A 27,236-nucleotide genomic window follows, 5' to 3' on the forward strand; every position below is an offset into this window, starting at 1 on the left:
TTAGTCATAAATATAGTTTTATTATTATAATATTTCATAATCTAAAAACCTTTATTTAAAATCCGGGAACAGAATATTCCAACTTCCATACAACAAAATGACCCTGCAGAATACTGGAAAACAGTGTCTAAGTAGTCTGAACTTTTCAGTTAAGAATCTGTAACCTAGTTTGGGAAAAGAGAATGAAAGCAAGTTGAAACAAAATACTTCCTCCTTACAAAACAAATAATAAAATTAGATCCATTCTTCAGTTTAAACTCTAACATGTTTTCCTAGAAAACTTTGGTGATTTCTTAAAAAGACCAACTCTGAGGTTGACTACCCATGAGGACAAAGAATGCATTTAAAAATAACACGCAAGTGGGACATGGCACAAGGCTCAGGCCATGGCAGGTAAATGGGATATCCCTTAGAACGAGGTGGCTCGCATGTTTCAAAACCAAATTTATGTCTCTAAGGAAGCACAATATACATAATGCATTTCCTTATATAAGGATCAGAATTTAGTTACAACTTAAAATAATTTCAATATAATAAACCTTAAAATCATTTGTCTTGTATAATGTACACAGAGTAGATAGGACATTACGGTGCTTTCTGAAGATCACTGGGTACCACTGTCAAAGAGAGCTGTCATGCCCTCAAGGCATAGTAAATGAAAACTGAAAACGTAAGTTACATTAAATAAAATGGGAAAAAAATCTGGCTTATACTACCTTTAAAAGCAAACTACTCTCATCACACACACACATTATGGGACAAAGAGCATGCAATACAACAAACCAGTAAAATTTTTAGTATGTAAAAGATGAGTGCAATCATGGTATAAACATCAATAATAAATAACCTTGGAAGAAGTTAATTCTCCAAATAAATAGTTATTTTTAACATTACAGTTTTTACCATGTCATCCTAACAGTGATATTCACAGCAATTTTTTTTATCACTTGATAGCTGCCTATACACCAAGTGAAGGGCCTATCCCCACAAGTTGAAAGTCAAGTGAAGATTCAAAAATCAACAGTTTCACTATGATAGGCTCAAAGTATTTGTATAAATTACACTTTTCAATTTACTGGCATTTTACGTAATTGTTTTGTTACCTATTTTTAATGCACTGCTAATCTGATGCTTATTGCAGTAACAATCATAATCCTACTAATGTTAATTAGGTTAAGCTTTAATTTCTAAAATCAGAGAATTCAATTTACATGAACATACATAATTTAAAAATCACCCACCACAAACATACAGCTTTTTCATGAGTATTTAAAAATAAATTATTAATATACTTGACATATACATTTTGTATTTGTTATATATATATATATATATATATATATATGTATATAGTTGTGGACATAACTGTTCTTGTTTCCAAAGGAATGTCAGCACTGATAAACTCTGCAGGAGACCTGATGATATTGCTAAATTTTAAAAACTAACACAGAAATTTATTCTCGAAGAAAACTATAAAGCAGGAGGTTCATGACAGATGGTTCTTTATGGAAACAAAGGCCATTTTAGGGAGGCAGAGAGATGATTTCAGATTCTGGATCCCACAGGCATTGTTTATTTCAGGAATCACTTTAGAAAGCCATATACAACAAACACATCAGATACTCGCCTGAAAGGTAAGAAAGTGTATTTTAGTCATAAAATGGCACAGAAGCAGCAAGAGATGGAAAAGTCAGGCCAGCAAGGAGAAAGTCATGCCTATAGCTGACAGAGAGGCTGCTAACAAACCACCCCTCCCCGCACCACCCCGGGGGAGCAGGTCTTAGGAAAGAGCTGAGTAACATGTGGTCTCCTGGATGGCTCGCAAAGCACTAAATGTGTAGTCCACGGGTATCCAACCTTTCTGACCCTGAACTGCTGACAGGTGCTGAGCATAAGGGTTTTACTGTCCTCCCCAACCTCAGCAGTAGAAGCAGCTATTAAGATAGAGGCTGACAGCACAGTCTTAGAGTGCAGAATACTCAGCCAAGGAAGAAAGCAGAGAGGCACCAAAATAAGGAACATCCAGGGAAACAAAAAACCTGAATTGAACAAACTGGAAAACAGTCTGTCGAAATGACAACTGAAGTCTAATGGAATGAGTTCTTGAAGCAACCCAAACACTGGAATCTCGATTAACCAGAATTTTCAGGGAAACAAGAAGCTTTATTTTGGAGGCTCCCAAATTAATTGACAGTGAGGTTAAAAACAAAAATATTTTTATTTCATAGAACTTTACTGGGCCAATTATTTTAAGAGCTGGAGCTAGCTTCATTTTACTAAAACTTTGGAATAACACTGATTTCATTATTTTAAAAACAATTCTGTAATCTGCCTCCTGCTTCCAAAAGGGACTTGTAAAAAAGCCTGGTTCACCAAGATTCCCATTTGTTAAATTCTGGTTAATCCAGGTCAATGCCCACAGTGACATGAAATATGTTTTATGAGGCAGTGTGTCCAAAAGGACACTACTGATGCCCCCTAGGACATATTTCCCAAAGCCCAGTGATGTGGTCCAGAACCACCCACCCTTTTAGATGATGTTCACAATGGCTGTCGGCTTTTTCTTAGCCATTTTGGGTCTGATGTTGCCTTTCCGGCCAAACCCCAAAGGCTCCCCTTTCTTTGCTGGTCTGCAGAGTTCCCTTGGTGACTCGGACTGCTCATGCAGGGCCTTAGCAGGCTGCATGCTGGCTCTGTCATCCTTGGCTTTTTTCATCCTTCCCTTTGGATGGAAATGGGTCTTGAGATCAGGGTGGTTACACACAGAATGCAGGTGCCCTCGGCTTCTACAGATGGTTGTGGGAGGAGGTAGATAAGCAGAAAGATTTAAGTCCTTAAAAGAATAAAAACTACTCATGGCACAATCACTTCTACGTGCTAAGGTGGCAATAATGCTACCAGTAAAACAAGTAATATATTGTATTCTGATTCTTTTCCTTCCACATTGACACGATGGCCTTCATGAAAATGATCTCATGATACTAAATTCCCAGGGAGATATTACTAGTCTTATTTACCAGTGATAGAACCTGAGGCATAGAAAACCTAAATGACTATTGAGGGTAACACACAGTGGTCTATGGAGAAGATGAGACCAGACCCTATACCTTTTGACTATTTAAGTGACTTCTAGGTGATTCACACAAATCTGTAGTACAGCTATCATAAAGTATATGATTCACAGTATAAATTTATGTATTATATATATATATCAGTGTGCACACTACATTAATAGCACTATAGAGTTACTATGACTACAAGATAGCACAATATGAGAAAGTTCTATTACACAATACTTTAAAAAGGCTCCTGTAGTACTATCATACTGCCGTATACTCATAGACCATTAGCATAAAAGTCACATCCACATTTTTAGAAAGGTAAATAAGCAGGTAAATTTTCACCTGAAGCTCTCAAATACATTTGTATTATAGATACCATAAGAAGTGCAACAGGAAGGCATAGCATGCAAGCATTGATCAAATGGTCTAAGTATAAAAAGATATACATACAGGCATTTGGGCTTCCTATTTGAGGAGATATCTGTAAGCTGAAGGAAAACAAATAAGACAAAATATTACTTTCACTTAAAGGTTGGGTTTGGCTTCATAAAAATCCTCCTTATGTTTTTAAGAAACTGTATTCCCATTAAGGAAGCCAGTGACTGTTATCAGGAGCACAGCCCATGGCACCATCCATCACTGCAGTGAACGAGAACAGTTCGTGCTCAGCTCTGCTTACTCAGGAAGCCTCTGTGGCTCCCTGTTCTCAGAATTCCAAGAAGCCAATATCAGCAGATCTCAAAAATTTCAAAAAGTTAAACAGCCCCTCAAGAGAACAACATTTGAAGAAACATGTTTTTAAAAACTGGAATGATGTGCCATTATTTCTTGATTGATTCAGGCTGTATTTGCAGCTAATTTACACAGCTATGACTGGTCACAGTGTATCAACTAAAGGGAAAATTGGCACAAAATATTTATTGCCTAAAATACATCATTTCTAAAATGAGAGCACATGGAAACCCAACTCCACAACTGTCCTGAGGCCATCTGTCATTGAGATAATTTTCCACTCTCAATGAGATATCTGCATGCACTTTTGTGGCTGGGCTCAGAATACCATTTGCAGAATAAATTGATAATTATCATTTTGTATTCCAGATGTCACCAAACACTTTATAGGCAAGTGTATTTTCAGTGTATTCCCAAGCTTCAGTTCCCAACCTCCCGCCTGCAGCCTTCAACTAAAAGAAGTGCTGTCACATTAACAGGCAGATTGACAGAAGAGGGTGACAAAGAGAATGTGGAGAAAGGGCCATCTTGGCCCAGTATGGCCAACATCCACCCCTGCTATACTCAAGTTACCCAAAAAACCAAGCCTGACACACCAGGATCTTCCTCCAAGTTTTCTGTATGCAGCTTAAGCCGTAGACAGCGGCAAATCAGAAAGGTTTCTTAAACAGACTTCTTGGTGCCCAAGAAGGTGAGATGGAATTCCTGCCTTCTGCCTTGGGACACAATTGAATGTTACATTATTGCCAACCCTGTCCAGGCTGGCTGGGTTTGGCATGGGATTAGTAAATGTAAACAGAAAAAGGCACCTTCCTTGCATGAGGGTCCTGAGGTCTTGTAATATACAAAGAAGGGGGAACAGATGGCTCCAACAAACACCTGACTGGCAGCTTCTGGGAACCCTGGAGACATCAGCATTTCTACTCTCTTTCCTCCAGTCTGCCCATGCCCCCTGCTCCAATCAGCTGGGCTCCTTGAATGGATTTCAGTGTATCTATAAACTGTAAAAATATAGAGAGTTTTTCTTCCTTTAAATACTTTCCACTTAAAAAAGTCATTATTATTGAGATATAACAAAATGTTTTCAACTTTATGTGTGTATGTAAACATATAATGTGATGATTTGCTGCATACGGGTACGTAATTCCCTTTGGAATTTTATTCAAAAGTGTGTGTGTGTGTGCACGCACGTGTGTGCACGCCCGCATGTACACACATACACATGTTCCCTTACTGGGGAAAAGGCCAACAGTGATCTGCCGGATTATGAGGTTTGTGGGTGGAGGTGGTGCCTGTGATCACAGGCACCAAAGAACTTCCTCTGCTCTCCTCCCTGTGAACACAAGAGGCCAGTGTTCCTTCTGCATCCACAGCTGTAGGCAGATGGAAACGCTCTTCCCACTCAGTCAATCCACCTACCTCCATTTTTTCCTGGTCCAACTACTCTCTCTTTTTATTTAGGGAGAGAAGGGTGTGACGATGGGTATCAAGAGAGGCCCTGGTCAATATTTCTGATTGAAAAAAATATAAATAACCTTGTAGTGAGAGCCAATCTAAGTACTTCTAAAGCACAAACATGGTGTCTCAGGTTATGACAGGTTTTGGGAAACTGGAAACCTAGCCCTCCTCCAATTTTGCTCTCTGTATATACCCAACTTTTTAGGCCAAAACCATGAATTTGTTGTGGACTCCTCAGTTTCCCTCACCAGCTAAATCTAATCCTTCATCCAGGCCAACTGGTCCTGTCAATTCTCCTCCAAGAACACACCCTATACCTCTACTTTGGCTCTCTCTGAGCTGCTGTCCCCTCTCACTGGCCACAACCTAACCCATCTCATTCCTGCATCCCTCCATCAGTTCCCCTAGAGAAGCAGAGTGATTCGGCTAAAACATAGATCTGCTGCTAAGCTGCTTCAGTCGTGTCCGACTCTGTGCGACCCCAGAGATGGCAGCCCAGCAGGCTCCGCCGTCCCTGGGATTCTCCAGGCAAGAACACTGGAGTGGGTTGCCATTTCCTTCTCCAATGCATCAAAGTGAAAAGTGAAAGTGAAGTTGCTCAGTCGTGTCCGACTCTTAGCGACCCCATGGACTGCAGCCTACCAGGCTCCTCTGTCCATGGGATTTTCCAGGCAAGAGTACTGGAGTGGGGTGCCATTGACCTTCCAGTGGTTTTTCCCTATGTGTGATGGAACAGATCCACACTCCTTACATGACCAAGAAGCTCCTGCGTGATCTGGACCCCTCCCGCCTTTCCAACTTATCTCCTGCCACTCAAATGTGCCAAGCTTATTCCCTCCTGAGGCAGCTGCACTTCCTATTTCTCTGCTTAGAATGTTCCACTTCCAAATTTTCCAGAACTGCCTCCTTGCCATTCAGGTCACCATGCAAACGCTGCCTTCTCAGCGGGGCTTTTCTCGAAAGCTTTTTGCTAAAGCTAAAGTGACCATCTCAAACATGTCATCTTACTTTTTTCTTCACAGTAGTTATTCACTATACAGAATTATCTTCCTTACGTGTTTGCTTATTGTATGTCCCTCCTCCCTGAGACCAGGGACCTCATCGATCTCGTTCACAGCAGTTTCATCAGCACCCAGTAAGCGCTGCATCCCCAATAAATATGGTAAATGAATTACTGCTAGCACTAATTTAGCAACCTGCAGGAAATAAATACAATGCTTAAAAGAAGATTATCCAAGCTATTTCATGACCTTCTATTTGAGCAGGTCTGTGAGTAATTCTGGCAGATGGTATATTAGGTCACTTTGTGTCTAATTCGACAGCATGTTTCAGAGCATACAGACAAATTATCTGAGTAAGCACATTGCATTTTTAGAAATCAGCCAGGTGAAAAAGAACATAAATGCTCAAGGGGATTAATGCCAAAACATTATTTCAGAAAAGGCGCTAATTGTGAGGGGGAAGGAAATTTTTCTAGTGCACAAAAGAGTCTTAAAGCTAGAAAGAATCGAGGTACACATCAATCTAAAGATGTCTTTACTCTCTGGAGGGGTAATGAGAAAAAGAGGGAAGAGGAGAGAGGGAGGGAGGGAGGCAGGGAAGAAGGGAGATGAAGAGGCCGTGTTGTTTCTGCAGAGCAGCCTTGGTGGAAATGGGGAGAGCCGGCCAGGCTGGGGATGGCATTCCCCACGGTTCTGGAGGAGGGAGTTTAAGTGCCGGGAGTTGAAAGTTCTGCTCCATCCTGGGGTGCACCCAGGCAAGAAGCTCTCCCACGCAGAGATAAGGCTCCAGAGGCCTGCACCTTCTCTAAGATGGACCAAACAGGTTACTACAGTTATGACCCATAGCCTATCCTGCTAAAAGCTTCCAAGTTCTTCCATGGCTAGACTGAGTAGTTAAATTACATCAAAGACATGGTAAATGTATTTTATTATGTAAAATAGACTAAGTTAAAAGGAAAAATGATTTTAGGATTCGTAGACTGTCTCATAACATGGCACATTATGGCCCAAAGTAGAATCGAGAGGGCTAAACATGAAAACAGGGAAAACCACATCTGCCCATTCTTTCAGAAATCAAGCATCTCATCCTTGACACCTCTCAGGGTGATGTGTCCTCCCTCCAAAAGTCAGCTTACCTCGCTACAGCCTGATCATGCCCTACTTACAGACAGCTCTCATTTCTAAATTCCCACTCAATCTCAACTGTATTTTATTTTATTTGAATTAAGTTCTTTCCTATGTGGATTAAATCTGAAAAAGGCAGATGATGTCATGTTTGGGACATAAAGAACAAAAACATAAAAATTTACTATTACATGTCCTACCATATTTGCATGTACATGTACACATATATTTATGTGTACATGTGTGCATATATACATTATGTGTACCTTCACACACATATAATTTTATATCTATACATTTGACTACAAGAGCTGGGATGCTGTTTGACTTTTGATTATATGATACAGCAGGTAAGAACTAATGACTGGCTATATCTTTTAAAAGGTGTTCAGTTTCCAAGCTGGAAAAGTAAAGTGAGCAGAGGAAGTGAACACAGAAATACAAATAAAGGCAAGAACTAATGGGCTTCCTTTCTCTCTCCTTGCCTTCTATTATTTTCTCTCTAAGAACTTCTTAATTTTGTACAATAAAAATGTATACATTTCGTAGCTCTGCATTACTTATAAGCCTAAGTACTGAAAATATTATGGCTACATTTTAATTTTGGAACTCCTGACCACCAAAGTCAGGTGGTGATCAGAGAATCTGAGAAGTTTAAAACCCTTATGGAGCATCTAGTCCAACTGCTTCATTTTATAGAAGAATGATGAGCCCAGGAAGACAAACTGTCTCACCCAGTCAGAAGCAGGGTGGGAAGGATCTAGAAGCCAGGCGAGCTCACCGCACATCTGGTCTCCATGATCTCATGCCACACCCCCCTTCTGAGAGAGGGCAAAGTGGAAGGAGGAGGCAGGGAAGAGCTCAGAGTGTCCCTCTGTCTATGACTGGACTCTCGCAGTTTCCCAAGGAGGTGACTAGGGAACCAAGGAGGGGAATAAGGCTTCCTTCTCAGGAGACCACAGACAGCCGCCCAGAAAATAACAAATACATCAGGTAGCTAGAACTGCTTTGATGACAGTTACCGAAAGCTCACAGGCATAACACACTGACTTCCTTCCAGTCTACTTTGTTCTTGACTGCTTGCACAGTTGTTTGCACAGGGGCTTGCACAACTGCACAGCTGTAAGGCTGAGTGAATGCTACCACAGTAAGCGCTGTGTCAGTCTTCGTTTCTTCCTTTTCTCCTTGTCTCTGTACTTTCCAGCCATCTGTGTCTCTCCCTTTGGCCTTCCTTCTTTCATTTCACTCCTTGTTTATTTAATCATGTTTCCTGTTAAATCTTGGCTTCCAGACTGCTCAGCCTAAATTTTTCAATCAGCCAACAGCAACCTTACTAATCTTCTGGTTAACATAAATGTTTCCTATGTTTCTTTTCCTCATTTTGGGGTTAGTAAAAGAATCATTTTTAAATCTTCTGAGAAGATGGTAAGCGTAAATAAAATTCAATTGACAAAGAAAATGTTATAAATAAACCACTTTAGGTTTGGCTTTGTTGTTTATACCATCAAGGAAACTGTATAGATGGTAAATGTGACCACCCACATCCCTCATCTGAAGTGTGCTTATTTGTAAACCACCCACCTCCCACCCACCCTCCAACGAGACCAGGCAACCTTGATCAAGCCACTTATGACACGTGGGCCTTTATCTATCCTCAGGGTTCTCATTTGGGCTCTGGGGGTTTCTTAAGTCCCTGCAACCACATGTAAAATTGTATGCAAAATCCTATCATAGAATACCATTTGGGAATTTTGCTTAGTCTTTTTGAAAATCTACTTAAAGAATGTTTCACCTACAGAGACTTCCAACAAGTGTTTTTCTTCCTATTAAGGGGGGGAAAAGTGATTAAATCTTTCGCTAAAAAGAAGCATGAAAGTTTTCAGATGATTCCTTGATGAGCTCAAAAACAGGATAATATTAATAGCTTCCTATCCACCTGATACATGGTTGGGACAAATGATTTCTTTGGATACTTCAAACTGTTAAGCCGCAACATAAGAGTATTTCTACCACCTCAGCTTGATGTGGAGTTGGAGGTGAAGAGCTGGAGACTGCGCATCCAGGGTCTCACTTACTCCCAGGTGGCCTAGACTCACCTGTATCACTTCCGCAACACAGGTGTGGCTGGGGCAATGCTTTCAAATGATGCCTAGAAAATTCCTGCAGGTCATCCCCCAGCACCCTTTTCTTCTGCCCTTGACCCCGACTATCGCATCACAACCCTCACACCGGCCCGCAGGACTCACCGCGTGCTCACGGGGGTCCCCGCAGAGGCCAGCCCCCTGCTGGCTGTGATAGTACTCCAGCTGCTTTTCCGCTAGCTCGACCCGGTGCAGCAGATTCTCTATGAAGTCCTGGAGTCGAGCTTTGCCTTGAACCTCCTTCTCAGCTGCTGTTTCCAGGAAATGGTTGAACGTGACCACCTCTCTGCAAGGCAAAAATGTCAGAACACAAAATGGAGGACTGAGACAGGAATTCATTCATTCAATGGATATTTACTGAGAGCCTACTCTGTGTCAGGCACCGCCTTACATGGTATGGCCACAGCCATGATAAAAGACATAAAATTCCATTTTAGTGATTGCATTGAGAGGTTACATTTTAGTGGAAGATAGTCACTATAAAATAAACATGTGTCAGTAGGTGATGAGTTCTAAGGAGGAAATGGAAACTGGGTGCAAGGGACAGAAAGTGACAGAGAAAGGAAAGGAATAAGTGATACTGTAGACAGCAAAGACATCCATCCACCTTTTGGATGGGGCAGCATTTGAATGGACACCAGGAAGCAAGCACAGCCGTGAAGACAGGTGGGAAGAGCAAGCTGGGTCCTCGGCGGGAACATGCAGAATGGTCTCAGGTACAGAGCAGAGTGGGGAATGGGGGAACAGCTGAGGCTGGGACCAGGTAGGGTCTCCCAGGCCAGCACGAGGACTCCAGATTTTATTATGAGACAGGAAACCACTGGCCGCTTCTGAGAAAAGTTCTGTCCTGTATTTTAAAAGTCTGGCTATTAGGGAAGAAAAGACTACAGGTAGGGAAGTATGGAAGCAAGATGCCACACTGAGCACCAGAGCATATAAAATAGTATATGTCCAATAGTATATTCTGAGCTAAGAATGAAACAGTCCAAGAACTGCTATCTTGAGGTAGACCCAAGGTATGTTGGGGAAGCTACTATAGCTGACATAGGAGAAGCAATGTGCAGGTTGCCTCTCCCCCAAAAGTTGAGCAAAATACCTTCATCTACATAATTCACTGTGATTCACAAATCCAGAAAAACTTTAATAACTATATTACTATTTTATATCTTATTTCTAATGTAAGTATGAAAATAATACTTCCCTGAATTACAACTAAGTAAGTTGTTTATTAAAAATTCAAACACATTAAATATATAATGAAAATATCACCTAAAATCCCATTATCCCAAGACCATCACCATTTACCTTTGGTAACTGTCCTCACAAACATCTCTACAAATACAGACACACACTAATCAGCACTACCAGTAGGCATACAGTATCACAATTTCTCATTTGATTTGCCTCACCCAATAAGAAATCATGAAGATCTTTTTGGCCATCCTCTTTGTATGTTTTGTCACGCCCACTGGAGCAAATGAATTCAATAATTTCACCTACCTGTGGGATACAGTATTTCTGTGTCTTTGAACTCTCAACCTTCAAGGAGTGGGCCCTCATTTTTCTGGCCATATGCTACTCATGCAGAACCAAGATTCTAAAGAATCTGATCATTGTCCCCTAAACCTTTTCCATTTTAGATTAACAAATCCTATTTTTTAAAAATCTAACCTCAGGCATTTGTTCTAGATAGTCAATTAAATTCTATTCCTTCTCTGAATCTTCTCAGCCTCTACTTGATTTTTATTTTCTGCTAAGCTCCATAATTTCTTGAGAGTAAAACTTCATGGATGTTCAGCTCAGGAAGTCATAGTTTCACAGGTCTTTGCCGAATAATTGGTGGTGACTTCCAACTCCTTTATTCTGTACAACTAGTCAGGAGGCCACTTTTACAATCAGTAATGATTTTTCTCTCACAAATACATTACATCATATTTTGCCATACTGAAATTTTGCCACACTTCCTACAGAGTCAAGCATCTCTGCAAAACTTTCAGAATTATATATTTATACAAACAGAAAAGAGACTGGTTCTAACAATGATTCACTCCAAAAACTGCTCATCAAACTTGTTCTAGTTTCCTATCCAGATCAAACATAAACTCAGAGCCCATAAGAATTCCATTATCTTTCAGTAGCTAAGAAGTATTCACATATAAGAAGTAAGAGTCCTTTTGGAAAGTTCTCTTTTGTAATTAAGTTCCAATTTTATTTTCAGATGTTTCCCTATGAGCCCTGAATAGAAGATGTACACTTTCCAAGCTGTTCAAGCCACAGAGAGATGCCAGTTTTCAAGTTCTGCTGCCATTTGCCTTTGCTCTGCCTCCTAGGTGAGTCACAAAACCCTAACCAGCAGCAAAACCGTGAGGGTCCATTCAGGTGTCACATGCAGCCCTGTGATGGTCCTTCGTTATACTAGAGAAACTTTGGATGGAAAATCTTCATACGGCTCAAAAGCACCATCAAAAGCAAAGCCCAGGAAATGGCTACTCCTTCCTCTTTCCAAAATCAAGGCTTCCATTTATGTGGAATCAAGCCTGTAATAAAGAGCCCTCTAGATAGAGAGTGATATTCAGGATAACTGACTCTTGAAGCATCGCCACACTGGTACTTAAAGGAGAAACCACCAGAAACCCACAACCTTCTTGCCCACCAAAACTAAAAATGTAGAAAAAAGAGCCAGTGTATTTTTTCAGCTTATTTTGGTTTAAATATTTACTATATTTATCTCATTACAGAAGGATTTCACATTTATTATGAGAAATATAAAAAGTGATCTGTGGAAGACCCAACTGAGCAGAAGCTCAATCACCTTTTTGCTTTAACTCCATCATTCAATACACGACACATAATACTCAATAAATATTTATCGTAATCAATGTTTAAAAAGGACAAAGAAGAAACAAAATGTAACCCATAGTCCCATAACCCAGAAGTCACTACTGTCAACATTCTGGTGTACTTTTTCCAGTCTTTTTTCTTTTTTTCTGTGTATATTTACTATTCTTGGGCTCTCAGGCTAAACAGTTTAGAATATAAGACATCAGTGTTTGACAGCTTAATCCCACAGGATGAACATCTCAAAAGCAAGAAGACAAATCTGAATGCAATGAAGCTTATGATTGTGGCTGTATTTTTACATCATGTGATGTTTTATAACTGGTTCCATATAAAACTTTTTTTTCATATAAAACTTTTTAAAACATTAATGACACTAGTTGATTGTGTAGTGTTATGTCATGTTGTAAAAAAGAAGCATCTTTTTCTAACCTCCCTCATCCAATTATCTTGTGCCCTAAAGCCAAGAAGTTAATACCCTTTTTTCCAAACAACCTGGCATCAATACTAACCTAATTTCAGTTTATGGATGTTTCACATCAACTAAGAAAAAAAACACGATGATTTAATTCTAAAAGAGAAGTTACATGAGGAAAAGGCTGGAAAAGTTCATCACACTGAGACTGTGTTTGGGTATCTGTAGTAGATAAAAACAGGAATAAAACCTGGTGATTAACTGTGGGATAATATGTGTGCACAATTGCACAGCCCCTTTCTCACATCCTGTTCAGTCTGGATTAACAATATCCAGAAACACCTCTTATTTCCCCAAGGAATCTTGTGAACTTCCTGAATGAAAAAGAAAGAGCTTTAACTACTTTGCATTTGTACTTTTTAAAATAATTATACTCCTAACAGTAAAATATCCACTCCAAGGGCAAGACAGACCACTGGATTTCAATGGAGGGGAGGAGGAAATGTTTGTTCACTGGTGTGGTTTCAGATTCCACACTGCAATTAACCTTTGAGAAACTACCAATTGTCAAGCTTTGGCACAGTATCAAAGCAGAATAACCACCATTCTCTCAAAAGACTATTAAGGTACCTCTCCACTTTCCTACTACCTATCTGTGTAAGACTAGATTTCCTTCATCTACTTCAACCAAAACAACAAATTTGCAACAGATTAAAGGCAGAACTAACGAAGTTCAGCTGCCTCCTGTTAAGCCAGACATTAAAAGTATTTCCAAAATTTCAAAAACAAAACCATTCTTTTCACTAAATTGTTTTTGGGAAAATTGTTCTTTTTTGAAATATTTTCATTGTGTTAAACAAGTAATGGATTTAATATTGTTATTTTTATATGAATTAATAACTTTTCTAAATTTTAATTTTTAATATAGTAACCCTTGATAGAATAAACCTACACAGAGCAAAGTTTCTTGGGGTCCTCCGATTTTTTAAGAGTGTAAGGGGAAGTGAAGCCAAAGAGTTTTTAGAACTGCTGCCATACCATGTACAGTTCAGTTCAGTTCAGTCACTCAGTCGTATCTGACTTTGCGACCCCTTGGACTGCAGCACGCCAGGACTCCCTGTCCATCACAAACTCCCAGAGTTTACTCAAACTCCCGTCCATTGAGTCGGTGATACCATTCAACCATCTCATCCTCTGCCATCCCCTTCTCCTCTTGCCTTCAATCTTTCCCAGCATCAGGGTCTTTTCAGAAGAGTCAGCTCTTTGCATCACGTGGCCAAAGTACTGGAGTTTCAGCTTCAACATCAGTCCTTCCAATGAATATTCAGGACTGATTTCCTTTAGGATTAACTGGTTGGATCTCCTTGCAGTCCAAGGGACTCTCAAGAGTCTTCTCCAACACCACAGTTCAAAAGCATCAATTCTTTGGCACTCAGCTTTCTTTATAGTCCAGCTCTCACATCCATACATGACTACTGGAAAAACCATTGCTTTGACTAGATGGATCTTTCTTGGCAAAGTAATGTGTCTGCTTTTTAATATGCTGTCCAGGTTGGTCATAACTTTTCTTCCAAGGAGTAAGTGTCTTTTTATTTCATGACTGCGGTCATCATCTGCAGTGATTTTGGAGCCCACCAAAATAAAGTCAGCCACTGTTTCCACTGTTTCTCCATCTATTTGCCATGAAATGATGGGACCAGATGCCATGATTTCTGTTTTCTGAATGTTGAGCTTTAAGCCAACTTTTTCAATCTCCTCTTTCACTTTCATCAAGAGGCTCTTTAGTTCTTCACTTTCTGCCATAAAGGCGGCGTCATCTGCATATCTGAGGTTATTGATATTTCTCCCAGCAATCTTGATTCCAGCTTGTGCTTCATCCAGCCCAGCGTTTCTCATGATGTACACTGCATATACATTAAATAAGCAGGGTGACAATATACAGCTTTGATGTACTCCTTTTCCTATTTGGAACTAGTCTGTTGTTCCATGTCCAGTTCTAACTGTTGCTTCCTGACCTGCATACAGATTTCTCAAGAGGCAGGTCAGGTGGTCTGGTATTCAGAATTTTCCACAGTTTATTGTGATCCACACAGTCAAAGGCTTTGGCATAGTCAATAAAGCAGAAGTAGATGTTTTTCTGGAACTCTCTTGCTTTTTCCATGATCCAGCGGATGTTGGCCATTTAATCTCTAGTTCCTCTGCCTTTTCTAAAACCAGCTTGAACATCTGGAAGTTCACCGTTCACGTATTGCTGAAGCCTGGCTTGGAGAATTTTGAACATTATTTTACTAGCGTATGAGATGAGTGCAATTGTGTGGTAGTTTGAGCATTCTTTGGCATTGCGTTTCTTTGGGATTGGAATGCAAACTGACCTTTTCCAGTCCTGTGGCCACTGCTGAGTTTTCCAAATTTGCTGGCATATTGAGTGCAGCACTTTCACAGCATCATCTTTCAGGATCTGAAACAGCTCAACTGGAATTCCATCACCTCCACTAGCTTTGTTGGTAGTGATGCTTCATAAGGCTCACTTGACTTCACATGAAAGGATATCTGGCTCTAGGTGAGTGATCACATGATCGTGATTATCTGGATTGTAAAGATCTTTTTTGTACAGTTCTTCTGTGTACTCTTGCCACCTCTTTTAATAGCCTCTGCTTCTGTTAGGACCATTTCTGTCCTTTATTGAGCCTATTTTTGCATGAAATGTTCCCTTGGTATCTCTAATTTTCTTGAAGAGATCTATAGTCTTTCCCATTCTATCATTTTCTTCTATTTCTTTGCACTGATCACTGAGGAAGGCTTTCTTATCTCTCCTTGCTGTTCTTTGGAACTCTGCATTCAGATGGGAATATCTTTCTTTTTCTCCTTTGCTTTTGGTTTCTCTTCTTTTCACAGCTATTTGTAAGGCCTCCTCAGACAACCATTTTGCCTTTTTTGCATTTCTTTTTCTTGGGGATTGTCTTGATCCCTGTCTCCTGTACAATGTCACAAACCTGCGTCCATAGTTCATCAGGCACTCTGTCTATCAGATCTAGTCCCTTAAATCTATTTCTCACTTTCATTGTATAATTGTTAGGGATTTGTTTTAGGTCATACCTGAATGGTCTAGTGGTTTTCCCTACTTTCTTCAATTTAAGCCTGAATTTGGTAATACCATGTACAGCGCGTGCTAAGTCACTTCACTGGTGTCTGACTCTTTGCAACCCTGTGGACTGTAGCCCACCAGGCTGTTATGTCCACTGGAATTCTCCAGGCAAGAGTACTGGAGTGGGTTGCCATTTCCTTCTCCAGCAGACCTTCCCAATCCAGGGACTGAACCTGCATCTCTTATGTCCCCTGCACTGGCAGGTGGGTTCTTTACTATTAGCGCCACCTGGGAAGCCCTACCATATACACAGTGATCCTAAATCTCAGAACTCAGATGAGGGTGGACAACACAGGCTAGAACCCTGGTGCAATGCAGCCATTATCCCTAAATTTATTTACTCCACTATTCAGTAAATCAGCAAACATTTACTGAATGCTACCAGGTATCGGGCTTAGTGCAACAGCATTTATGAACCAGTGGCTGTCCTCATGAAGCTTACTGTCTAACCCAGGGGTCAGCCAACTTTTTCTGTAAAGGGCCAGGAAGTAAATATTTTAACCTCTGCAGTTCATACGGTCTCTGTTGCAAGTATTCAAGTCTGCCTAGTGCAAAAGAGCCACAGAGGCTGTGTAACAATACAACTTCATTTATGGACACTGAATTTTGAATTTCATATAATTTTCAAATGTCATGAATTATTATTTGCCTTTAGAATTTTTTTTCAAGCATTCAAAAAAACAAAAAAACCCACAAAACTATTCTTAGCACAGGGGCTCCACAAAAGCAGGTGGTAGGCTAGATCCAGCTGTGGTAAGGCAGACTCCCCGTATAGTGGGGAAGCAGACATTAAAAGAAACAAACATGTAGTTACGAAGCTGAATGTGACTAAGAAAAAGAGTAACAACATGATGCTATCAGGAAGCAGAGTAAAAGACCTGTGGTTTTAAGTTCTCAACACTGACTCAGAATACAGTGCAAAGCTGGAAGGCCAGATGAGAAGATAAGGGCAAACCTGAAATTCAACCCAGGTGTGGGTGCAGACCAGCTTTGGGAAAATTAACTGATTCTAGGCTGCTTCCCGGAGAAGGCACCCCACTCCAGTACTCTTGCCTGGAAAATCCCATGGACGGAGAAGCCCGGTGGGCTCTAGTCCATGGGGTTGCTAAGAGGCGGACACAACTGAGTGACTTCACTTTCACTTTTCACTTTCATGCACTGGAAAAGGAAATGGCAACCCACTCCAGGGTTCTTGCCTGGAGAATCCCAGGGACAGGGGAGCCTGGTGGGTTGCTGTCTGTGGGGTCACACAGGGTCGGACACGACTGAAGTAACTTAGCAGCAGCAGCAGGCTGCTTCCAGCCCTGTTTTTATTTTTGACATTGTTTATTTTTTTAAGGTTTAATATGATTGAAATCAAGGTTTTAAGCTTCAATGGAGAATGCTTTTATTCTAAGCAATATCTGATACTAAAGGAAAAAGATACCAGTATATAGTATAAGAAAGTGGCCTGAAGCTCATTATCACGCTGAATGATTTGCAGACCTAGAAATCTATCGGTATCCTGAGATGCACAGGTGTTCAGAAACAAAGTCTAGAAGGAGGCATGAAGGGAAAAAGCCCCTTCAGTACAAAATTTTATTTAGAAAGAAATATTTGTTCACTCATGCACTCATTCATTTGCAGGAGAGCTCTAAGCTCTTAAACAGGTAATACTTCATTTTATTGCAGATTGAATCCCTTCAGTTACTTCTTCAGAAGTGGGTTAAAGATGGGTTAATTTCAGAAAAATCAAGGATACACTCTCATGTGAACAAGACACTCTAGAAGCCGGTGTAGAGACAGAGGGAAATGCATGTTCACGCTCCGTGGTGTTCACGGCCATTTTACACTGGCAGTGGACTGTGCATTGTTAATGAGGGGCGGCACACTGATCATATCACCCGTTGTAATCTACTGTCAACAAACCATTCCCAGCTTTCACGGCCATCCTGTAAGCCTTCGGTTCACCTCGGGCCTCATCAAGGCACATCACCTCCTCTCCGCTCCAGCATTAGTTCACGCCCCTCAGCCTCCAAGCCAGATGCTTCCTTCTGCACATGCTGTTCCCTCCACCAGGGTCCCTTCCCAAGCCCCCTCTTAGCAATCCTTCTAGCCTCAGGCTCCCAGCAGGCCCACGCCTAGATGTGGGCGAGGTGATCTGCTGTGTTCTCCCGCAGAGCCTGGTAGGCACACTCCAGGGACTAAGCTGTGCCATCGATGCCATCAACCGCAAAACCAGGGACTTTGGGGTCCTGGCCTGCTCCTTCACTGCGATTCCCACAGCACCTAACGTGAGGCCAGAATCAGCCACTTCACAAATGTCTGCTGAATGCGTGAAATGTGTTATTAATAACTCTATCTTTAGTCAAAAATCTTTAACCGACTATAAGATTCTGAGGTTTCTTTGTGTCTTGTGCCAGACAAGTATTGGGGCATAAAACGAGTAAGTGACCTACAACAAAGGTGCCTGCTACAGAAATAGAGGTGGGATCTAAAATTGATGCCTCTTTTCTATTCTTAAACAACACTTTAACAGCTTCCATCCCAAGGGCAAAGCTCTACCCACTTATTTAAATTTCATTTTGCATTACTGATTTATGAACCTCTTCAGAGGTATACGAAACGGTAAAAATACCCCTGGTTAAAAATAGCCTAGCTATTGATCACAGAGCACCTCAGACAGACTGTAATGTCACCCATGAGGCAAATCCTAAATCTAGAGCCAACTGCCTCCAAGTGCTGGAAGCCTGGCTGCTCACTCAGAGCTCGGGGTCAGCTCCTGTGTCCCTGGAGGGGGCCCCAAGGTGGAATCCACACCTGCTACGCGTCAGGAGCCACATCACATTTCCACTCGGGTCAGCCCTTTGCCTCATCTTTCTTTTATGACCTCCTGGAACACACCAAAAAGAATACAATTCTAATTAAGGACTTAAAAAAAATAACTTTAAAAAGAAAATCAAATTATTCTTATTGGCTCTAAATAGATCAAAACCACATCCTAAGCCCCTCAGTCCAGACGGAGAGAAGGAGGTAGGGGAAGGAAGGACAGACGTGAGAGAGACACATCAGGGGCTCCGCAAACTTCTGCTGAATGCATGAAATGTGTTATTAATAATTCCATCTTTAGTCAAAAATCTTTAACCGACTAAAAGATTCTGAGGTTTCTTTGTCTCTTTTTCCAGACAAGTATTGGGGCATAGAACAAGTAAGTGACCTACAACAAAGGTACCTACTACAGAAATAGAGGTGGGATCTCTTTTACAAAATTTGAAAATTTGGGCAGGGGTCTCCAAATTTGATCAGAGATCTAAGAGGGCATGTTTGACAGCCTGTTGTTTCCTACCTTAGTCTGTGAGTCTGCACGGAGCACAGCCTGCATAGAGAGGACTCCATTCACATAAATGCATTAAAACGTGGAGCAGACACCTCCCTGTTGCACCGAACTCTACATCTAACATGATTTTTCTAAGCCTGCTTCCTAGCTATGGGTCAGTCTGGAGACCAAATTGCCCGCTCACTGCTTTAGTTGATCAAAGATGGGAAAGAGGGTTCAGTTGTGCAAAGCAAGTTACCAAGTCAAACTTGTCTTTCAAAGGGCAGCATTCTACAGCCAGGTCTGGGTGGAAACCTAAGTGGACAGTCCTAGCTCAAGCCACCCCTGGATGTCTCTTTTAACACACCCCTCATGATGTTTAATGTCTGACTTACCTGCTCATCTACTCCTGTCATAGAAGCAGGAACTGGACTCCTTTGGTTATCACTGTATGACCAGAACCCAGAACAGTACCCGGCACTCAGCAGGCACTCAATAAAGAGTTGTCTTCTGGCTGACACCAGCCTGGGATCAGGGCAAATGACGAAGGAAGAAGGTAAAGGTCATATCTACGGCAGCTTGCAAGGGAGCAGTATGGAAACGACATGGAACTAGAGAGTCTCACCCACTGCCATCCAAGGCTGGCAGAGGCACATACTCCACCCTGACTGGGCACGGACATCCAGAGGGCCAAGTTCACAGCCCTTGTTGGAAGCTAGAAGTCCTGAGCTGGTGTTCCAGAAGCTTCATATCATAACTATACTGATGATGCTGCCATTCCCCATTTCCCAACACTTCTGATGCTAAGTGATGTCACCATGCCAGGCCTCTCGACACAGCAGAGAAGTAAGCCCGTTCCAAAATAGGACAGACTTGGTGTTACCTAAGTCTTGATGCTCTGGGCAAATAACCCATTTTCAGTCTGGCTGAGGCACAGTGAATTAATGGAAAAGGCACTCAGCAAAGAGACAAGAAATTTGGGTTCCCATTTCAGGTTTGCTAGTAAGTTTTTGCCCCTGTCATTCTACTGTTTCAGGCTTTATTTCTGACGTGTGTAAAATGAACGTGGTTTCTTTCCAGAACGAAGAGTACACAGTCCCCTCGGGGTCCATCTCTAATATTCACCTCTCTACTGTCCTTCAGTGTCACCGTCCTCCGACTACCAATGCAAATCCCACCCTTCCTCCTCACTCTTCGGTGTGGCCTCCACACAAGGGAAAAACCCTTTCTCTAATGTTCATCAACTTGAAACCGTGGTTTTTATTTAAGCACTGAGTTTGAACATGGATATGATTTATTCTTCCTATGTAGTGTGGAAGCTTCTTAGGGAAAAGGAATGTTATGCGCCCCCTCCCACCTCCAGTTAACATACACTCCTAGCACAGCGCAGGGCACAGCACAGGTGCTCGGTCAGGGCTTTCCAACCCTGCTAGCACCTGAGTATGCAAGTAAATTTAGGATTACTGCTATTACATTGATGTTCTCTGAACCCCAGGTAACCAAATCAGCCAGGAATCAGCTACAATCCAATCCATGTCTATCTTTCTAATTAAGGGATACCCTACTGCAAGGTTGGCCAGGGTCGATTTACCTGATCATGGACAGTGCTACCTACAAGCTCTAAATATTCTGGGACAAGTAAATACAGTACCTGTTTGCATAAGACTTTTAAAATTGCACAGACTGAAAACAATGGGCAGTTTCTTTCTTGGATGTGCACTCCAGAAACAGAGATACCTCTCTGTGCAGGTACAATGAGACTCGCACGAAAGTACAAAACTCTGCCAATTCAAACAATCTCTGTTACACAGCATATAGATGACTTCTATATCCAAGCTGGTTCAGCCTATAGATGGCCTCAAGGCAGAATCAGCCCTTAAGTCTTTTATTTCAGTATGAAAAAAAGGATTTTCTTCTTCTTTTTTTTTTTTTACTTCGGCCATGCTGTGCAGCTTGTGAGATCTTAGCTCCCAAACAGAGACCAGAGATGGAATTGTGCCCTGTGTAGTAGAAGTCTGGTGTTTTAACCACTGGACGACCAGGTAAGTCCCAAACAGGATTTTAAAGTTGAGAGGGAAATCCATAATCAAGAGAACCTCATGTGAATCTCAAAATACTAGAAGTCTGCTTATTTTTTTAAACCAAATCTACTACCTGTGTCTTAAAGGGTCCCTGGAGTTTAAGTCAATTTCAAATGGGACTGTAACAACCTCCTTTTTCTCACAAATGAGCCTTGAGAGCTGAGGAGATCTGGGTTCGATCCCTGGGTTGGGAAGATGCCCTGAAGGAGGACATGGCAACCTACTGCAGTATTCTGAGCTGGGAAATCCTATGGACAGAGGAGCCTGGCAGGCTACAGTCCATGAGCTGGAGACTTAGTGAATAAACAAGATCAACAACAAACAGGAGAGCACCGCTCCCGATATGTTTGTTGGGCAAGTAGGGCCTTCCGTATCTGAAAGGTCCCCTCTTTTCTGTGGTGGAAGGCAAGCACTGTGAGGGAGTGGTGAGGGGGAAGGAGCGTGGCTGAGCCAGGCTGATCTGGTCAATCACCCTGCCATGACAGACGGACAGCTGGCTTGCCCTGCTCCCCACCCTGGGGTGGGGCTGGGGCTAGCTGTCGCCACCGAGGCTGCTGGCTACAGTTGCTCTCTCAGACCAAGAGCTCCACTGTCTTTCCTGGAAAGAACACTCTTTCAGTCCTATTTTATGTACAGAAAGAGTGATTATTTGAGGCATGAATACAGAAATTAATGGGACAGGCCAAATGAATGCTTAACAAAATGAAGACTTTGTTCGTCTTATGTTTAAAAGTTTAAGGCAGTTTCACTCAATTTTCACTTAAAGTGGTTTTTGTTCTGTTTTTGTCACTGCTCTTTTTCCCCTGGTAGTCCAAAAATGTCGTACTAAAACTCAACTCATAATTTATCCTTAGGTATACACCCCAAAATGTGAACAAAGATATATGTACAAGGACATTAACTGAGACATTACTTTTTAATACCAGGAAAATGGAACAAAACCCATGTACTCCTCAGTAGCAAATGGATTAGAACAATATGTGTCATGATTCCACTGGGGAAAACACAGTAACTCTATAAGTGCATATAAAGTACCTTTGACTGTACGCACATAGGAAAGGTCCAGAAGGATATCCACTGACCTAAACAGTGGCTGTCTCCAGAGAATGGGGGGGCGGATACCTGAAGAGGAGGGAGGACTTTAACACATACAATTTCACCCTGTTAAATCTCATTTTTACAAATATATTTAGTTTTCTAATTGGTCCTCTGGTAACAGCATTGGATTAACCATATATACCGTATTATCACTGCTGATTCATGCGTGGCCCACTTTTATTTAAGTTATTTGACCAGTTATTTTTTTAATAATAAAGCACTCTCGAACACAAAGTGAAAGTTAGATCCTTCACAATAACCTGCTGCTGCTAAGTCGCTTCAGTCGTGTCCGACTCTGTGCAATCCCACAGACGGCAGCCCACCAGACTCCCCCATCCCTGGGATTCTCCAGGCAAGAACACTGGAGTGGGTTGCCATTTCCTTCTCCAATGCATGAAAGTGAAAAGTGAAAGTGAAGTCGCTCAGTCGTGTCCGACCCTCAGCGACCCCATGGGCTGCAGCCTTCCAGGCTCCTCCGTCCATGGGATTTGCCAGGCAGGAGTACTGGAGTGGGGTGCCACTGCCTTCTCCGACAATAACCTAGATCTAACCATATGCTCCTCCCTACCATCGTATTGTTTTCCCATGCTCCAGGCAACCACCACCCCAAAGCCCATCTCCATTATTACTTGTGTACTTAATAAATAAAATACTACAAATAAATAAATGCACACAATTAATTTGGTTGCCTTTTAAACTGACTGCTCTTCCATCAAACAGAAATATCACAAATTTAACTCCACACTCCTCTCTGCACATAAAGCAATGCCATCTGCCATTTCTTCTGTGGTGCAGTGTTAGTCACCCTTGGTGCTATAGCAAGTCAAGGCACTAACTCCCACCAGGAAATACCAAGAGCCAAGATTGAAACATTTTTCAAAGCAGTTCATTTCCATAGGAGTAAAGTAAATCAGTGGCTGATTCAAATCTGTCCTCACTACATAATTTTTAAAAAGTATCTAGCTGAGCAGTGCAGGCTTTTTCTCCAGGCAGGCAGTAAGCATTTAGTAATAGCAGGTGACGATCTCTTTAATACATAGGGTTTCTCAGCCTCTTACCAAGTGGAGGAAGCTTTAATTACCACATTTTAAGAGACAACACCAGATAGAAGAATGCCAGAGGACAAAGAAAGCATGAAATTAAGTCAATCTGTATAGCACACCTCAAATTATTTGAAAATCTTCCTTTTAGGCTGTTTCAGTCAATCAATTTTTACTTCCTTTGGTTCTATGAATTCTGAGCCTCCATTTAAAATTAAATCCAACGTTCTGCATTTGGGATATAACACTGCACTGTTACATATACTTTTCCAGTTTGAGATGAATCCATACTTATTGACAAGGAAATGCTTTACCAAGTGTGATAATTTTCAAACAAACAGCTTCTCCAATCACCTGTAATTTGTAAAAACCAGTGTCAACTCTGCAAGCAGGCATGACTTAGTCTAGTATTTTTCAAAAAGAAAATTCTCAAACTTAAATCATAAAAGTATGGCAATCTCAGATGCTTCCTCTGGGTTTCCTAATGTCTGCTTCTTTTAAATAAAAATTATTATTAATAGATTCTCAGTTACTAATATTTAATTAACACAGACAAGTAATACAGAATGGCTAAGAAGCAAAAATTATTTATATTTAGACCATATTTTTATATTTGAATAAGACAACATCTCATGTTCTTGATTTTATTACATGGAGTTGTCAATAAGACAGAAAGGGTGCCCAGCACTCCCTTTCTGCCTTCCCATTCAACTTATCACCCCTATCCCCCCACTCCCTACTCTCCACTCACACACACACACACCAGGAATGGATCCCACCATGGACAGAGGACACTTGTAGTAGACATTTGTAGTGTCTACAGTTTCTAAGGTGAGAAGGAATGCAATATTTCGACTTTCAGGTTGCTGAGCTGGAGACCATAGCAGAGACAGTAAACGGTACTAAAAGTCTTGGGTCTCCTACATTCAACTATATCATTGGGAAACTGCAGCAAGGTACCTGCAAGCAATTAAAACCAAACCATGCTTCACATTGGAGTGTAACTTGGGAGTGGGTGGGAAGTGTCTAAAGCGAGGGGGTTAGCATCCACTTTCAACACCACTTACTCTTCTTTCCTGAGAAGCTCCTCTTCGGATTCTGTCAGGCGTTGCCTCAGGGCTGCGATCATCTCCACGGCCACATCCACCTGTCTGTTCAGGGCCCGCTCTCGTCTCTGAACTTCCTGCTTCTTCTGCGTCAGTTGCACAAATGCAGCCCGAACTTCCAACAGTTCAGCAGTTTTCTGGGCCAGCTCTTTGGTGAGTTTATCAATCCTCTTCTCTATGGTCCTGTCCACAGCCTCGACCATCCGACTGAACTTTTCTCTGACATGTGCCTCGAAAGCTGCTTTGGTGTCTGGGGCAGGAAGGCCTGGGCTGGCCCTTGGTGCATCCGGCGAGTCTGCACGTAGGTCTACTGTAGTGTAGGTCTGCACGTAGGACACAGGCCTCTCTGCCACCATCTCGAATGGCTTCCTGTCCTTGGAGTGTTCGTGCGAAATACTATACAAGTTAACATAGCTCGGTTTCTGCTTTACTATGTTGCCACAGCTCTGCAATCTTCCCTGTTTTGGGCGTTCGGGGGAAGTGACCAGGTCTGTGTCTTTGAGGGATGGAAAGAGGCTGCATTTTGTCAAGAGGGTTCTCTCCTGGTAGCTGTGACTAAATTCCAGATGGGCCCTCAACGAGGACAGGCTTCTAAATCTGGTATGGTCCCCACACCTCGGGCAACGGAAGGGCAGGCACACAGCGACATTCTCAAAGGACTCCTGCCAGGGGTATCTGCTTTCCTCAAAGGCCTTCTGTTGCATTACTCTAAAAGTCCTAGGCAGGGGAGAATAAAACAGGGAGTTTGCATGTCTGTTTAAAAAAATACTACTGAAATGAGCTGATCTCCATGGGGACAGAGGCTTTGAAATTCCAAATTACTTTTACATATAATAACGAATTAAAATTAAAACCTACAATCCATGGGTCAAATCCAACAACATTTCCATATTGTCTACTGCTGCTGTGCACTAAAGGATGGAGGTGAGTAGTTGAGACAGAAGCCCTATAGCAGGCTAATTCAAAATACTTACTACTTGGTCTTTACAGAAAAAGTTTGCCAACCCCTACTTAAGATAAAAAAGATGGGTATCATTCCCTTTTCACAGATGAGGAAATTGGAGAAAGGAGGTAAAAGCAATTGCTCCAAGGCCAAATGGACAGTGTCAGATTCCCACATGGAATTCAACTTTCCTGCCCTCCTGAATTTAGTACAGTCACTGCAAAAACAAACACTATTTTACTGAGGACCCTGATAAACATAAAAAAAAAAAAAGAGAGAGAGAGAGAGAAACTCACATGAATTGTCAAAACAGGTCCTAAGACAGTAGACTCAGCAACCTTTCTCAAATCTAGGGAAGGTATCACTCAGACTAGCACAGTGGCATTAAGCACACAATCAGCTGAAAAATTTTCAATCTGAGATTTCTGCCCTTAATTTTATTTTAAAATTATTGCTGTGATGATTTAAATCAAAGTGTTATCATAATAATGATGCTCCCCTAATACTCCAGATTTACTGAACTCTGGAAACCCAATGTATCAAATGCTAAGTGGGGCCACAGATAAGGTTTTACTAAAACAGTGTTCTGGATGGATTTCTCTCGACTCTGATCCTGTTTTAACAGGACGACCGCTAGGGTGGCCAAAGTTTGAACCATGTAGGTAACAGAATAACTCTTTTAGTAAAGGGAAGTTCTTATTTCATAGAAATTTATTTTCTTAACCCTAGCAACAGATGACTGCTAGCAGCCCAATTTTACAAGCAGCGCATATCTAGTCCCTCCAGGAATGGTTTCTTAAATGTAATAAGCACGGGACCCTAAAGGGAGGATGCCAAGGATCTTGGCTAAAAAGTACTATTATTGGGCCCTCTACGTCTTTTGAAAGCAGAGGTACCAGTGGTCCCCACACAGTAGACAAAGCTCCCATGTTAATAAGCCTCTGCCCCCAGAGAGGGGAACCTCTTCCTGTCCTACAGCAAGCTGTTTAAACACGCCTATTCTGGGGACAGGAGGCCAACTCGGGCCAAAAACGCAGGCCAGACGTGAAAGAAGGGGTACCAGAATTCCAGGGAGCAATGAGGAAGGAATGGCATCCCCGGATGGGGAAACCGGTGCTCGCGCACCCCGGAGTGCGCAAGGTTTCAAGGGCCCAGCGGGGGGCCCAGTTCACAGGGTTGGCAGACAAGTCCTAATTTCCTCTGCCTTAATAGGTGCAGGCTGGAAATGAGTGTGCCTCGGGGGTCCCGGCTCTCTCCACCCCAGCTCCTCGGCGTGCCAGCCCGCCGGTGCCAGAGTGGATACGTGCGCACACGAGTGCCCGCAGGCGGGGGCCGAGATGCCCAGCTCCCCGCCGTGGTGCGGGACGGGACCTGCTGCCCAGCCCGGACGGCCCCTCCTGCTGCGCCCCCTGGGCCGGGCCGCGGGCGCAGATGCCCACTTACCCGACTTGTTGCTGCAGCTGCTGCTGCCGCCACGACGGTGCTACTGCTGCGGGAACGAAGCGGTTTTCAGCAGAGCCGTAAATCAGGCTGAGCGGGCCTGCTCTCACCCCCCCGCGCACCCCCGCGCCGGGACCAAAGCGGCTTCCAGGGCGGAGCGTGGCGCGTGCCAGCGGGGGCGGCGTGCGCGGTGGCCGGGACCCCGCGCGCGGAGAGAGCTTTCGCCTCAGGGGTCCCGGACCGCCGTGGTCCCGCGGGGGACACCCCAGCTTTTCCCGGCTGCCGAGAGCACCGTCTGCCCTCTCCCAGCCGCGGA

The 27,236-nt window shown here is 42.4% G+C and overlaps 1 protein-coding gene across 1 annotated transcript; it reads right to left on the reverse strand.

The window, feature by feature from the left end:
* On the reverse strand, positions 1 to 27,025 carry ZNF365 (zinc finger protein 365). The gene is made up of 5 exons (XM_040242296.1): positions 26,924 to 27,025; positions 24,499 to 25,254; positions 9,625 to 9,805; positions 3,513 to 3,550; positions 1 to 2,786 (listed from the first exon to the last, which is right to left on the reverse strand). Exons 2-5 carry the CDS (start codon positions 25,239 to 25,241, stop codon positions 2,531 to 2,533), a joined length of 1,218 nt encoding a protein of 405 aa, XP_040098230.1. The 5' UTR covers positions 25,242 to 25,254; positions 26,924 to 27,025; the 3' UTR covers positions 1 to 2,530.
* Between the last annotated feature and the right edge of the window lie 211 nt (positions 27,026 to 27,236).

The sequence above is a fragment of the Oryx dammah genome, unplaced genomic scaffold (genome assembly GCF_014754425.2).
Source record: "Oryx dammah isolate SB20612 unplaced genomic scaffold, SCBI_Odam_1.1 HiC_scaffold_6, whole genome shotgun sequence".
In the NCBI taxonomy this organism is placed as follows: Eukaryota; Metazoa; Chordata; class Mammalia; order Artiodactyla; family Bovidae; genus Oryx; species Oryx dammah.

Coding starts and splice junctions, on each gene's coding strand:
- ZNF365 (XM_040242296.1), bottom strand. CDS start 25,241: ATGCAACAGAAGGCCTTTGAGGAAAGCAGATACCCCTGGCAGGAGTCC. Junction 9,806..24,498: donor GAGCTTCTCAGGAAAGAAGA/GTAAGTGGTGTT, acceptor TTTGCCTTGCAG/AGAGGTGGTCACGTTCAACC. Junction 2,787..3,512: donor AATAGGAAGCCCAAATGCCT/GTATGTATATCT, acceptor AACCATCTGTAG/AAGCCGAGGGCACCTGCATT.